Source organism: Atractosteus spatula, chromosome 15 (assembly GCF_055471065.1).
Source record: "Atractosteus spatula isolate fAtrSpa1 chromosome 15, fAtrSpa1.hap1, whole genome shotgun sequence".
In the NCBI taxonomy this organism is placed as follows: domain Eukaryota; kingdom Metazoa; phylum Chordata; class Actinopteri; order Semionotiformes; family Lepisosteidae; genus Atractosteus; species Atractosteus spatula.
This window is the reverse complement of record NC_142720.1, coordinates 14,807,400-14,820,831: the sequence shown is the minus strand read 5'-3', so window position 1 is coordinate 14,820,831 and position 13,432 is coordinate 14,807,400. Positions and strand designations below refer to the sequence as shown.

Sequence of the window (13,432 nt, the reverse complement as noted above, 5' to 3'; positions counted from 1 at the left end):
CTGTGGCGTCATCTGAGAATTCAATCTGTGCAATGATGCAGAAACTCAAGTTTAGCAAGAGTCACAATGCATACAGTATCTGCTTTTCACAAGCCTTACAGCACGTGTTTCTGTGTGGTGTGAGACTGAGGTGTGTGAGGGTGAGTTTAATGTATACTGCCGCTTCCATTCACCAAATCGTCTTCACTATATTAATTATTGGTATGATAGACACATTTGTTTTTTTACTTGGATAACACAATGAAGCACCAATCTTTAAAAGCATGGATATTTTTAATGTGAAGCACTTACTCCTTAAGCCCATTACCTGCCAGCCTGCCTTTGACAACTTTTCTAGATCTAAAAGCTGCATGAAACTTTTGTTGGTTCAAAAGCACCGTTTATTGTCATTTCCTATTTCTAACTGTGAGTTGTGTGGGAGTTTCCTGTGAAATTATGAATGTCGTTAAAAAGAAGACGGGGGCAGTTTGAGCGTATATGCTAAGAGACTTGTGCTTGTTGTTGAGTTCCTGTGCCAAAACAAACATCTCGGAATGAAACCTGTAATTTGATACTAGTCGGACACCACAGGCACAGCACCGGAGTCTAAATTAACATACTTGACATATCATCGTGTGAAAATGATCTAGATTTTTCCACGTCGCCATCACTCCTAGGCTTGAAATCAAATGAGTCTTCAACCCATTGACACAGGATCCCTTCAGAATGCCAGACAAACCGGAATGTCGAGAATGATTTTATTATATTATTTTCTTGTATGCTAAGGCAGGCCACGTATACATACAGTATATACCCATGAACACACTGGGCAAATATCTACGCAAATATATACCGTACCTTATATGTACGCTACAATATGTCTGTCTTATCTGTATTTCACTGTTGTGCGATGAGAGCGAGCGGGCATTTACACAAAGGGAGAAGTTTGAACTTCAGTTCTTTTGTCAGCCGCTTCGCCCTGCGCTGCTACGCGCCGAAGCACTGCCTCCTTCTTCTGTAGCTAAGGAAGCTCTTCATTCCTCCTCCTGTTACCTGGGCTGGGGAGCCAATAACGTCACAGGCGGGCTGAAGTCATCGCCACATCAGCTCATCTAACCTCAATGAATGTGAACCGACCGAACCAAAGAAAAACAGGGATCGGGAAAAGAATTGCGCTGCGCGAATGCGACACACAAATGAATCCTAGCTGGTTCTAAGTCGTATTTGGTGCAAAGGATACGGTCTTGAGAAATAACAGTAACATTACTGTTAATACCAATTTAGCTACTGGAAGATGTTACAATCCCTCACAAGTAACTCATGTGTGCGTCTCATACAGAGTAATAAATCGACGTGGTATTTCTTGTTTCTGATCCTGGGCTACGTGCTGTATTTGATTTTCGGGGCCGTGGTATTCTCCTCGGTCGAGCTGCCTTATGAGGACGAGCTCCGGCAAGATCTCCGCAATGTGAAGCGGAAGTTTCTGCAGGAGAACGAGTGCCTGTCGGAGGACCGGCTGGAGGAGTTCCTCGCCAAGGCGCTGGAGGCCAGCAATTATGGGGTCTCCATGCTGAACAACGCCACCGCCAACTGGAACTGGGACTTCACATCAGCTCTGTTCTTCGCGAGCACAGTTCTGTCTACCACAGGTGAGGAAGTACGGGGGGGGGGGACGTCAAATACAGCGATGCAGGATGTTCAATAAAGGGGCATGTCGAAACAGCCGTGTTGTATCTGCTTTATGTAAATTTGTAGTGGATCTTCCTAAATAACTCAAAATTTGACTGTCGGGATAATATATTATAGTATCACTTTCATGTTGTGTTACTTATGTGTCACACCAGTAAGGGTGGGGGCGCGCAGTGAGCCTAGATTTGCATCATGGAATGTTTTGACCTGTAATAATATGCATGTGTTCGCTCACTGGAGCCTTTGTTCAGCGTCTGATGTGCCACAGTCATCCTACACTTTGGTTAAGACTGGGGGGCTTGATTGACATCGATCAGTTTATCCCGATGTGCCTAGCAGCTTTGTTTTGTTTGGGGGGGGGGGGTGCTATTAGATGGTTAAACATTATTTCAGGCCTTTGTTTAGACAACAGAAATCCACTCGTTTTGTTGTCCTACAGATATGATTAGCTTTTTCTCCTTCCATCAGCAAAATAACCAAATCAGCCGAATAATAAAGTTACAAACAGATCTATTTCGAAGTCCACGAGTAAATGCTGAAGATCAAATGAAACTTCATGTAACCCTATATTTTAGAAACCCATTTCCTTTCTCTGCGCATTTATATACAAAGTCTCTAGAGCGCTCCAGGCGCTCAGGTGAAACTCGACTCCTGAGAGCCCCAGCAGAAGTCACCATTCACCGTCAGCATGGCTCGTCTGACTGCAGTGAGGAAACACGATCCCATGACTTACCTTTCCAGTCAATGGCATCTCACCATTGTCCTTACTAAAGCCTGTAAAGAGTTGTTTTTAAAATAATCGGTTTACTTTAGGATATTTGACCTAGACTTCCTGATGATAATGACATATCAATGCAATTGCCTTGTTAGCTGAATGGTAAACCTAGAACATAGTTATAAACAAGGGAGTTCTCATGGTTATATCTGTGTCACTAGGTATCACCATTACTGTATTCAAAGAGCAGTTGCACTTTGCTCCTGTTAAAGAATTGTCCCTCCCACTGGTAACCATAAAATCACTTCCTTCAATGTCAAAGGCTTTATCTGAAAACATTCTGCAGAGAAGTACTTAACGTTTAGAAAAGAAAAGAAAAGTTTAGTCACCACTGTAAGAATAAGTGAGTGGTTTGTATAATAAAAGACCCAGTACTGCCCTGAATGTCCTGTTGTTAACAGGCTGCTGAGCTGGATTCTTGACTAGGAGAACCCGAATTGTGAGAATAGAGACCAAATGGGTTGGACTGTGGTCTGACAATGGTGGTGATTATGTACACATAGACGTTCAAGATTACCAACTGCTTATTCATTGGGTTTTCACTTTGGCAAGCACAGAAGAAAAGAACTACAGGAAATATTGTAGCACACTGAATGGTTATTGATTTTCATAATCATGCCCTTCCTTTTACTACAGAGGCCCTCCAGCAAGCTCAGGTGTGCCAGCTTTCAATATCACTCCCTTATTGCATCATCCACTACATTGTAACAGGCCCAACTGACAGGGTTCATCGCAAATTTTCTTGCTTCACCTTCAGGAAAGGGAAAAACAAAAGAATGAGATGAAAGGCTTTATCATTATTCAGAGATCATGATGAAGTGTGGAGTGATCGTAGACTGAAACATTTTTTGACATATGGGAAGGACTTATATAAATAAACTTTTTGTAGTCCATAGATACAGTAGCTGTACTGTTGCACAACAAAACATTTAAGTACTAACGTGCAGTGTTTCTGTAGGTATGACTCCTTCTCCACTGTTCTGTTGTGCTTTTCACTGCTACAGGTAGTGCTCTTTCTTTTTATCATAAAGGTCACCAGACTAGCAGATCATGTTTGATGTAGAATTGCAGGTTCATGGCTCCGGTCTTCGAAAACTGCAGTGGGATTCTACAGTGGGTTTTGATGTTTTCTATTTGCTGACAAAATAAATCGCATGTGAAATTCTGGCTTTCCTGACAGGCAGTTCAGTGCCATCATACAGTACGACAGTTATGGTGCAGGATCTTTACATTACAATACGACCCTTCGTGCTAGATCATCTATTTTTTTTAACAACATATATACTAAGAGGTACTGTCACAGAGGTCATAAATCTTCAGGGAGGGAACCAGATCTGAGAGTTGAGTGTAGAGGCTTGTTCAGGGAGTTATTTTACCTGCTGTAAATACTGTACTAAAATGTGCAGATACTTGGCTATGCAAACGATCCTAAAGACCTTGGGGGCTAGTGCGAAGGACACAGTCAGGGCAGAGCATGAGCAGTCTAATTTGTCACAAGTTCCACAGGTTCAGGTTAATGATGTTTCTACCCCGTAGCCTGAGGGATGTTGCAAACAGTCGATGCACTGTAGGTTTAATAAATGGTTATGTACTGCACAACTTCACTATGTGCATTTTGACGTTGTCAGTATGGATAAAAAAATACACATTTTTCTGTTCTACTGTTGTGTGGTAACGTATTTATTTTCCATGTTCTCTTACCAAGAAAAGAAATCAAAGGCAGTACATTGGGTTTCAGGTGAAAGTTTTGTTCGCATATTCAGAGGTTAACATTTAACATACATATGCATGTAAAAGGATTGGTAGAAAGATCAGGTGGAGAGCATTTGTGTCGTCTCAATTTGGGATGTTTGTTAAGACTTATTTTTATACTTTAACAGCCCGTACTTCTTCTCCCTTGCAGGCTATGGCCACACGGTGCCCCTCTCAGACGGGGGCAAGGCATTCTGCATCATCTATTCAGTGATCGGGATCCCCTTCACCCTCCTCTTCCTGACAGCAGTGGTGCAGCGCATCATGGTGTTCAGCACCCGCCGTCCCGTGACCTACATCCACACCCACTGGGGCCTCTCCAAGCCGTTGGTGGGGATGATCCATGCCATTTTCCTGGCCTTCATCACAGCGTCCTGCTTCTTCATCATTCCTGCTGTGGTCTTCTCTGCCCTGGAGGAGAACTGGAACTTCCTGGAGTCCTTCTACTTCTGCTTCATCTCCCTCAGCACCATTGGTCTGGGGGATTATGTACCCGGAGAGGGCTACAACCAGAAGTTCAGAGAGCTGTACAAACTGGGCATCACCGGTGCGTATCCTGAGGAAATGTATGTGCTTGTGAGTGGGTGAGGTGCCATGGAGTGATAAATGATGATTTTCTTTGAATATTTGGATCCTTGTTTATCTGGGGTTACTAAAAAAAGTGTTTAGGGCAGTCTGGTGATGCAGTGGTTATCATTGCTGCCACACAGTGCTGGGCCCCTGGGTGAAATTCCTGACCTGGGGTGCTATCTGCCTAGAGTTTGCATGTTCTTCCCATGTTTGGGTGAGTTTCCTCTGGGTGCTCCAGTTTCCTCTCAAATTCAATAATAATAATAATAATATTGCTTAAACTGATATAGTGCTTTTCTGGACACTCCACTCAAAGTGCTTTAAATGAAATGATGCAACAGCACCACAGTGTGCCAGTAAGCTCACCACACATCAGTGGGGAGGAGAACAGAGTAATGAAGCCATTTATTAGATGGGGATTATTAGGAGGCCATGACTGGTAAAGGCTAGGGGGGAATTTGGCCAGGACACCGGGGTAACACCCCTACCCTTTTTGAGAGACACCCTGGGATTTTTAAATTACCACAGAGAGTCAGGACCTTGGTTTTACATCTTATCTGAAGGATGGCGCCTTTTTATAGTACTGCTGGCCCCACTTCCAGCAGCAACCTTAGTTTTTCCCAGGAGGTCTCCCATCCAGGTACTGACCAGGCTCACACCTGCTGAGCTTCAGTGGGCTGCCAGTTGTGAGTTGCAGGGTGATACGGACATACTGGTACATTAATTATCTTCTGGGAAAATTAGTCCTGGTGTGAGTGGTGTGCATGTTTATGTCTGTGTGTGCCCTGCAATGGCCTGGAGCCCCATCCAGGGTCTAAACCCCCTTGCTCCCACTGCTTGCCAGGTTAGGCTCCGGCTCCCCTGCAACCCTAAATTGGATTAAGTGGTTAGAAGATGGATGGATGTAAAAACTGTTAAGTTATTTTGTCTTCTCTTAATCCACAAGAACTGTGACTATCTGCAGGTAACCATATGGACTGTCATTTCAACATTATGGCCATTTACATCAATTTCCCTTCGGGATCAATAAAGTCTTATCTTATCTATTTACCATATTCTTGGTTTTGGATTGTACTACTGGGTGCAGTTTTAAGAGGGATAATCCATTGAAGGCCGGGATGCAGAAGACAGGGAGGAACAGCTAGTTAAATTGCAGCACCTCTAACAGTACTTACAGTACAGAGCAGATGTTATGTGCTTTGATATAATTAGTGCCTTAGCAACGTTCCTCAAAGCCCAGTACAGGAAGACAAATGTCCCCTTCAAGCGGCAAGAATCTTATACTGTGGAACAGGTAATAGGTTTATTCCATGCTGAAAAGAGAAGAAAGAAAACACAGTGTTTCAGCCGTGGAGCCTTCTTCAGGTGTGAAGCTGAAGAAGGCTCCACGGCCGAAACGTGTTTCTTTCGTCTCTTTTCAGCATGGAATAAATCTATTACTTGTTCCTTTGCAGCCTACGCATGCAGACTACATCTTATACTATGGGTTACTAGATCTTGACTCTTGAGCCTTGAAGTTATCCAATTCCGTGGACGGAAATATGTTTAAATCCAGTTTTCGATACAGTGTGACATTACAAGAGCAAATGTATTTTTTTCTAGACCATGTTGTTTTTCAAGCCATGTTTTTGTCTCTGCAACAGCAGCAACCTTGTTTCAATGGTTCTTTTTTTCCATCTGGTACCTGCCTGTACTTTTCAAGGACTATAAACCTTTTTCATGTGACACAAGGAGGCACTCCATGTCATTTAGATAAGGTTACCTTTCCCAGCTGCTTTTGGTTTAATCAGTGTAATTTAGAAGCATTTAGCAGATGATGGCATTGACGTCTGAGGTACAATGAGCCCGCGGGCAGGGCCTTGTTAAAATTAACATCAGTAAGGGGCGACAGATGGTTGGTAGTGTCTCAACTGCTGGTACAGTTTTTTTTCCAAAGAAAGCTTTCCTGATCCCTCACTTTATTTCTGTTTTCTTTCTTGCAGGTATTAATAATGGGGATACTCTTTTAAAGTTTTACAGGTGTACCAAGTAGTGTTTGTTAAAAAAGAAAGAAAATTGCTTAGTCTATTTTATTATTTTGAGCAAACCACTAATCGTGATGCTCTGTAAATACCGGAGACAGGTGTTTTGTTTTTTTTTTTACCAGGCGTTTTATCCTCACTACAGGTTTTTCAGTTACTGGGAAAGAGCAGAGAGCAGCTGAGGGCTCTTGCGTGGCCTGTACCCTGTAATTAGTGTGTGTATGTGTGTTTGTCTCTCTGCCAGTGTACCTCCTGTTGGGCCTGATTGCCATGCTGGTGGTGCTGGAGACTTTCTGCGAGCTGCAGCAACTGAAACAGTTTAGGAAGATGTTCTACTTGAAGAGGGAGAAGCCAGAAGACCGTGTCACCATCCTAGACCACGACCACTTGTCTTTCTCCTCTGTATCTGACCAGGCTGCCACCCTCAGAGAAGAGAAAATCACTGAACCCTTTGTGGATGTGCAGCCCGTGCTTTACACTGCTACAGATGGCTCCATCAACAGATAGGGTTCTGCATAGGTCACTCTGTAGTGGAATGTAGTGGAGATATAGAATCATAGCTGGTCCATAGCCCACATAATACCAGAATAGATTTTTTTTTCAGAACAAATACATTGTGAAAAATGTTTTCAGAGGTTTTACAGGCTTGCTGTATTTGTTGAGTGGTGTGCTTAAGGAAAGCAAAATTAATTTAAGACGGCAATGTTAATTTTAACTGACAGCATGCTATCAACAAGTGAATTTAGATGTCTATGTTTAAAAAGGCATACTTACTTAACTGCTGATACTGTATTTGGAAAGTGAGTTTAGTGTATTAAGCATAAGTCAAATAATGTCAATAGTTCCATCTCATGATTTCACTGGCTGTCGTTGCACTACAGGCATACAGTAGGTTTGAACAAGTCTACAGTTTGTATTACTTTAAGGTTGTGCTTTAAAGTTTAAAGGGCTTTGAAGGATGATGGAGTTTATAATAATAATGGTATAACTGTTCACCTAATGTGAGAAAAATATTAACATTCAGCACATTGTCTTTAAATCCATAATGTACTTGAAATTCTAGATTCAGGGAAAGTGTTGAGGATGATTTAAAGGTGAATGATTTGTGGATTTACACATATAAATGCATTCCTTGTTTGTGTCTAGAATACAAAGCAGCAAATTCCTGCTTTACAAGCTGCAATTATTCTAAACATGGTGGAAGGTACTGTAATTAGTATTATTGTTATTTTAACACGTCTGTGGTTTTCTGTCATAGATGTGTAGAAAGAAGTGAAAAGAAATGTAATTTTAAACAGTCTTTTACAAGTGGGTATGGGGGCTGGTCCCTGATATTGTATTACAAAAGTCTTGCCAATTGTACATTTGTACATTGTATAGAGTTGCAGGTACAAAAGAGAGAAAAATGTTTTATAAGCAGCACAAAAATGTATTGAAAGGATACTACCAATATAAAGGAATAAAAATGTTTTATTGTGAGATTTCCTAGTGACATTAGTTTACTGTATATTATTGAATAGTCAGTTCTCTGGTATTTGCACTGTACTTCTGTGTCTCTACTGGGTCATGTGTGGTACGTCAGACCGACCCATTGTCTTAGAAAAGGAACTCAAGCACAATGCTTTTATGCACTCAAATAGCTGCTTCAGGATTAAATCATACATAGTGCATGCGCTGATATTCGATCGGTAAATTCAGAGTATCTGTGTAAAACAGAGTTTTTTCTTCTTATTTAAAACTAACTGTAAATTGTGAACCTGGAGTATAATAAAGTGTTTATTAAGTTCAATTTCCTGTAACGTTGTTAAGAGACCAGCACATTCTGCAGTATGAATGTCCCGCTTCTTTGAGGTTGAAGATGAACTTTCTGTCAAGAAGGGACAGTCGATTTGCCTGTTAACAGTTTTTCTTTTTGTCTTCCGGGGCTGTAGAACTGCCCTGATGCACAGAATAATAGAGACCAACAGACCGTAAGAACATTAGAAATGTTCAAAATGAGACCAGGACGTTCTGCCTGTCTAGTTTGTCTGGTTGCTATTATCTAAGTGGTCCAAGAATCTGATCCAGGTTCATCATCAACAATTTCATTAAGCCAACTCAAGATAATTGACATGATGTTAAATGTAAATTAAATGATGCTTGTAAAAATATTGTATTGTTTATTAAGGTAGAATTTAACATGTCTACCTTCATAGATATTTTAAGGTCTGTTAAGTCCTTAAAATGGGAGTCTGACACATTTGTTTTATGATTAGTTATTTTCATTTGTGCAATAAGTTCAGTGGTACAGTATTCTGTATTACTTTAACTTTTAAAATGTATGAATTATTTTCATAAGGTGTATGGTTAAGTCCTTATGGATTTCCTTTGTCATCAATGAAACCTTTAAGTATAGTAATCACACAACTCACACAATAATTCTGTAATTTTACTTTGTTTTTATCAAAGGTTCCACCTTATGAGACTCATTTTATCTAGCAATTACATTTAAAACATTACAAATTAAAATAAAATTACTTATATAACCAAGTGTCACAACGCATATATTTGCTTTGATGAACAGTTTCTTTCGAATTATTGTCAATAGCAGGACTGTATGTAGCTGTGCCTGAAAAGGTTTGGAATAATTTGCTTACTATTCCATCTGCCACACTCCTGATGGCACAGTCTACTTTGATCCTGCACGCGTTTTTATATATCATTTCCTAATAAGTATAAAGGTGGATGTACAAAAATCAGTTTGCAATTATTACCCAAGCAGACAATTTTGCATGAACAAGACCTGGCTGTAAGATGCTCTCTTGGTTGCAGGAAGGGTGTGCATTTTACACGCAGAGAACATGCACACTAGAGCTGAATCTTTTAAGTGTTACCCAAAGCTGATAAGTTATTGATAAACAGTGCTGTGGTAAAACAGATCTGATGCAAGGGGTTATTCCTGGTGTGGGTGGACACTGGGTGAAGGACTGGTTTCTACTAGGCTCAAGGCTACTCCAAATCCAGCAGGCTTCTCCCATAACCAATGGCTTTTTTTGCTTAAGCTTTAACATATTTCAGGTTATTTTGTTCATTTACACCAGAGGTGCCCAATCCTGATCCCAGAGGCCCACATTCCTGCTTTTTTTCATTCCTACTTAGCCTAATTACCAAACCTTAATTGAATTAATTGAAGCCTTAAGGGTGCTTGGTTGGGATATTTATTCTTTAACCTACTCAAATGTCTGGGACTTTATTTAGTTCAAATGAATTCTATTCTAATGTCAATTAAGGGTTAAATCATGTAACCAAGAGTGTTTAGGCCTATGGGACCAGGATGGAACCACTGAGTTAACTACTGTGAGCATCAGTGTGCCGGAATAGTTCCACTAAAGTTGCTGTCAAAGATAATACTTTTACAAACCTAGCAATGAAAGAATGGGGATAGAGTGACTTCTCCTTCACTGCTCATCAAGAGAGATAGGCATCTATACACTCTTGGTTTTCAGGTCCTCCTGGGTATAAACAGGTTAATAATAATACGGTACACTATATACAGTAATGTATCTTTTGTCGAATTTAATGCTTATGTTGTCTGTGACATTCCACAGCTTATTCATTGACTGAGTTCATTTATTGTTTTATTTGCTTAGATAGAATGCATGGCCAACCTTGTAAGACAGTATAGATCCTTTGTGATTATTTTACTGTGTGTAATGTTTGCATATTCTTGATTGAGATTAAAAAGCTCAAGGTCTTTCGAAGTTATAAGCATTTTTTGTCTTCTATTTTGTGCATTAAGAATGTGAAATATGAATTCTGCACCACTCTTGTATTGGATTCTGTTAAACTTACTCCTTTATCTTTATTGACATGCAACTATTTATTTTTTATAAAATAGTGGATTCTAAAAGCTGAATATCCATACAAAGCATGGTGACTGACAGCTCCTAACAATTTGTGTCACTCATTTGGTCGTTCCAGAAGAGTAAAAACAGTTTTTGTTTAGCGTGCATGGCATGCCTTTTTACTTGTCATCTCTTCACTTTGATTTGTTGTTATTGGAAATCTATGGGGAATGTGTTTTTTTAAGCTTATATTTGATAAAAACAAAAATTGTCTCTTCAACATTGGGGAACTCTTTATAGTTAAACCAGCTTTGGTTTTCATTTATCCAGATCCCTGACCAGAATCAGAAGGTCACTTTACCCTGTTATTTCTCCGTTCATTAGCTTTTCCTGCAGAATAACGTGGATTTTAGTTTTTTCTTGTTGCATCACATTTAAAATTAACCTGGCGGACTGCCTGTACCTGTATACTTGGAAGTATAGGTTAGAATGGCAGAGCTGTTGTCCATTACTTAAGAGAAAAATAGTGGTATGGTGAGAGAAAAAACTAAAATAGGGAATGCTGAGCCATTTGCTGTAAGAAATTCAGAACTGTGTATTCAACAAGACTGTAAACCTGTTTCTATGGTTATTTGTCAAATTCCCAGTAATGTATTTCTACTGTTTATCCACATTCATGTTTGCAGCCTAGAGCCACTGTCTGTAAGAAAAAATCCTGGGCAACATTATGCATTGTCTCAAAAAAGCACAGTTAAAATTTCATTTTAAAAGAGGAGTCAGTGAAAACAAAATAAATGCTACTGAAAAAGGTTAGGCTAGGTAGCTTTTCAACCAATGTATGCTTCAGATTAAAAAATTACACTGTATATATAAGGAATCTGTAATGTTATGACATGTCCTTTCGGTTTTTAACATTAAACTAAAGTATCTGGTATGGAACGTCACAGTGAAATTAAGAGAAACCGTGGTGAACGCCGCAAACTGTAATGAAAGAAAACTAATGACTATAATATTACCATGTTATACAGTAGCTGCTTCTAGACTGCATAAAGAGCATGTCTCTGTTGTACGGCTTTGGAAAGCACATTCACATATTGAGCCAAAAACAGCTTTCAGAAAAAAAATCTAAATAATTAACTGCAAAAGCAGGCATGTATTTTATGTGATGGCAGAAGGGAGACTATCTGGTGCATGCAAAATACTTTGTAGGAATTCTGAAGAAATTTCTATCTCACCATAATACAGATACCAAATCACATTGTATCCTAAGTACAGAAAAGGCAAGAATGTTCACTTTATCAGAATCAGATAATCAGAACGTGAAGGCTCTATATACAAGGTGGTTTTAACCTTCATTACTCAAAATTTGGTGATGTCAATAAAATGTTTTCAGTTTGATTTAAGCAATTGGCATGATTACAATAGTACTGTTTCTTTTCCAATTTTGTGGAAATACAGGAATATTCCACGCAAAGATAGTAAGTCTTTCGAAAACATCTTTCAGGGTGTTTGATATTGTTTCAACCGAATATTAAAAACATAATTCAACGTTGATGTCCAATCATCACTCACAACATCAGATTAGCTTGAGCACCATGGAGACCAGAGCTCCTCCGCAGTGATGAACTAACAGCCCTTCCAGAAAAGAGCAGCAGGATGCACAATGCATTGCTAATCCAGGGAGGAGAGAAATGTAGTACCTGTTATAGTACTGTGGCTTCCCAAATCATGTCATTTCTCTCATTCTACTTGACAGGGTTCCTGGCCTATTTTCTGGTGTTCAGACTGTGTTTTGTTTTTGCAATGTTGATTAGGGTTTTTTTTTGACTGATAAGCCACAAACTTTTAAGTGTATTTGAAAGTGAAGTTATTCTGGCTTCCATTAACCCTGGATAAAATATGCAAATGAAGCTGTTACTCACAAAATCAAGAGCAACAGGCACTTAATGATTTAAAAATGTGAAGTAATCAGCCTGCATAATTTGTGCATTTTGGCCAATTACAATATGGCCCCAGTATTGCAGACTGCATTGCTAAATTGAAAGGCAATTAAGAAGATAATTTTAAAAACCAACAAGAAGGTATCTCACATCGGGAAAACACAAAATGTGCAAGATATTTTAAGTCACTGCAGTTGTATTTTCTAATGATAAGACAGGGCATTGTATTTGTTTTGTTAATATCATAAAACATTTAAAAACAAGTAAAAAAAACAACAACATAATACAAAACATTTAATTTAAAAATAAATTGTTAATACTGATTCTGCTAATGAATGTGCTTGCCACTTACAGACACTATCATAGATAAACTGAAGCTTTTTTTTCCTTCAAAAGGAAGCAAAAATCAAATATTAATTGGTATGTCATCCTGACCCATTTAACAATGCTCAAAATAGCCTGCAGCGAGAACAGTCGTTAGGAAGCATAGAGAGAGGCAACTTTGATGCTTTTTACTTGCTTAAGATGAACAGGAAAAACAGACAAGGCGATTGTCTGAGAAAGGTGGAAGGTCTTTTGTTGGAAAATCATGCCATACGCTAAGAATAGTGTTCTAGGAACATCCAACCCAAATCAGTTGTCTTCATTGTGGTCTATCTTAGTTAAACATAATGCACAGCAATTACATAAAGCTTGAGAATCTTCACAGAGATGCCCATGGTGATCAGCTTGCTAGTCCATTTCTTGATATCAGGAGAAATATCCCAAAAATAGAAGCCTTAAAATTCACCTTTTAATAAAACTTTGCTTTCTCCCTTAGCAGTACAAAAACAGAATGTTCTTTAGATTCTTATAGTAAGAGATATATGATTTGGTGAAAAA

The 13,432-nt window shown here is 39.3% G+C and overlaps 1 protein-coding gene across 1 annotated transcript; it reads left to right on the top strand.

Moving 5' to 3' along the window:
* The first annotated feature begins 950 nt into the window (after window positions 1-950).
* On the top strand, window positions 951-10,530 carry kcnk1b (potassium channel, subfamily K, member 1b). Its single transcript, XM_088934028.1, has 3 exons — window positions 951-1,628; window positions 4,347-4,742; window positions 7,031-10,530. Exons 1-3 carry the CDS (start codon window positions 1,274-1,276, stop codon window positions 7,291-7,293), a joined length of 1,014 nt encoding a protein of 337 aa, XP_088790154.1. The 5' UTR covers window positions 951-1,273; the 3' UTR covers window positions 7,294-10,530.
* The last annotated feature ends 2,902 nt before the right edge of the window (window positions 10,531-13,432 follow it).

Bases quoted from the DNA above. Each gene is read 5' to 3' on its own strand.
- kcnk1b (XM_088934028.1), top strand. From the start codon at position 1,274: ATGTTACAATCCCTCACAAGTAACTCATGTGTGCGTCTCATACAGAGT. The intron at 1,629-4,346 runs GTGAGGAAGTAC...TCTCCCTTGCAG, and splicing joins CACAGTTCTGTCTACCACAG to GCTATGGCCACACGGTGCCC. The intron at 4,743-7,030 runs GTGCGTATCCTG...TCTCTCTGCCAG, and splicing joins GTACAAACTGGGCATCACCG to TGTACCTCCTGTTGGGCCTG.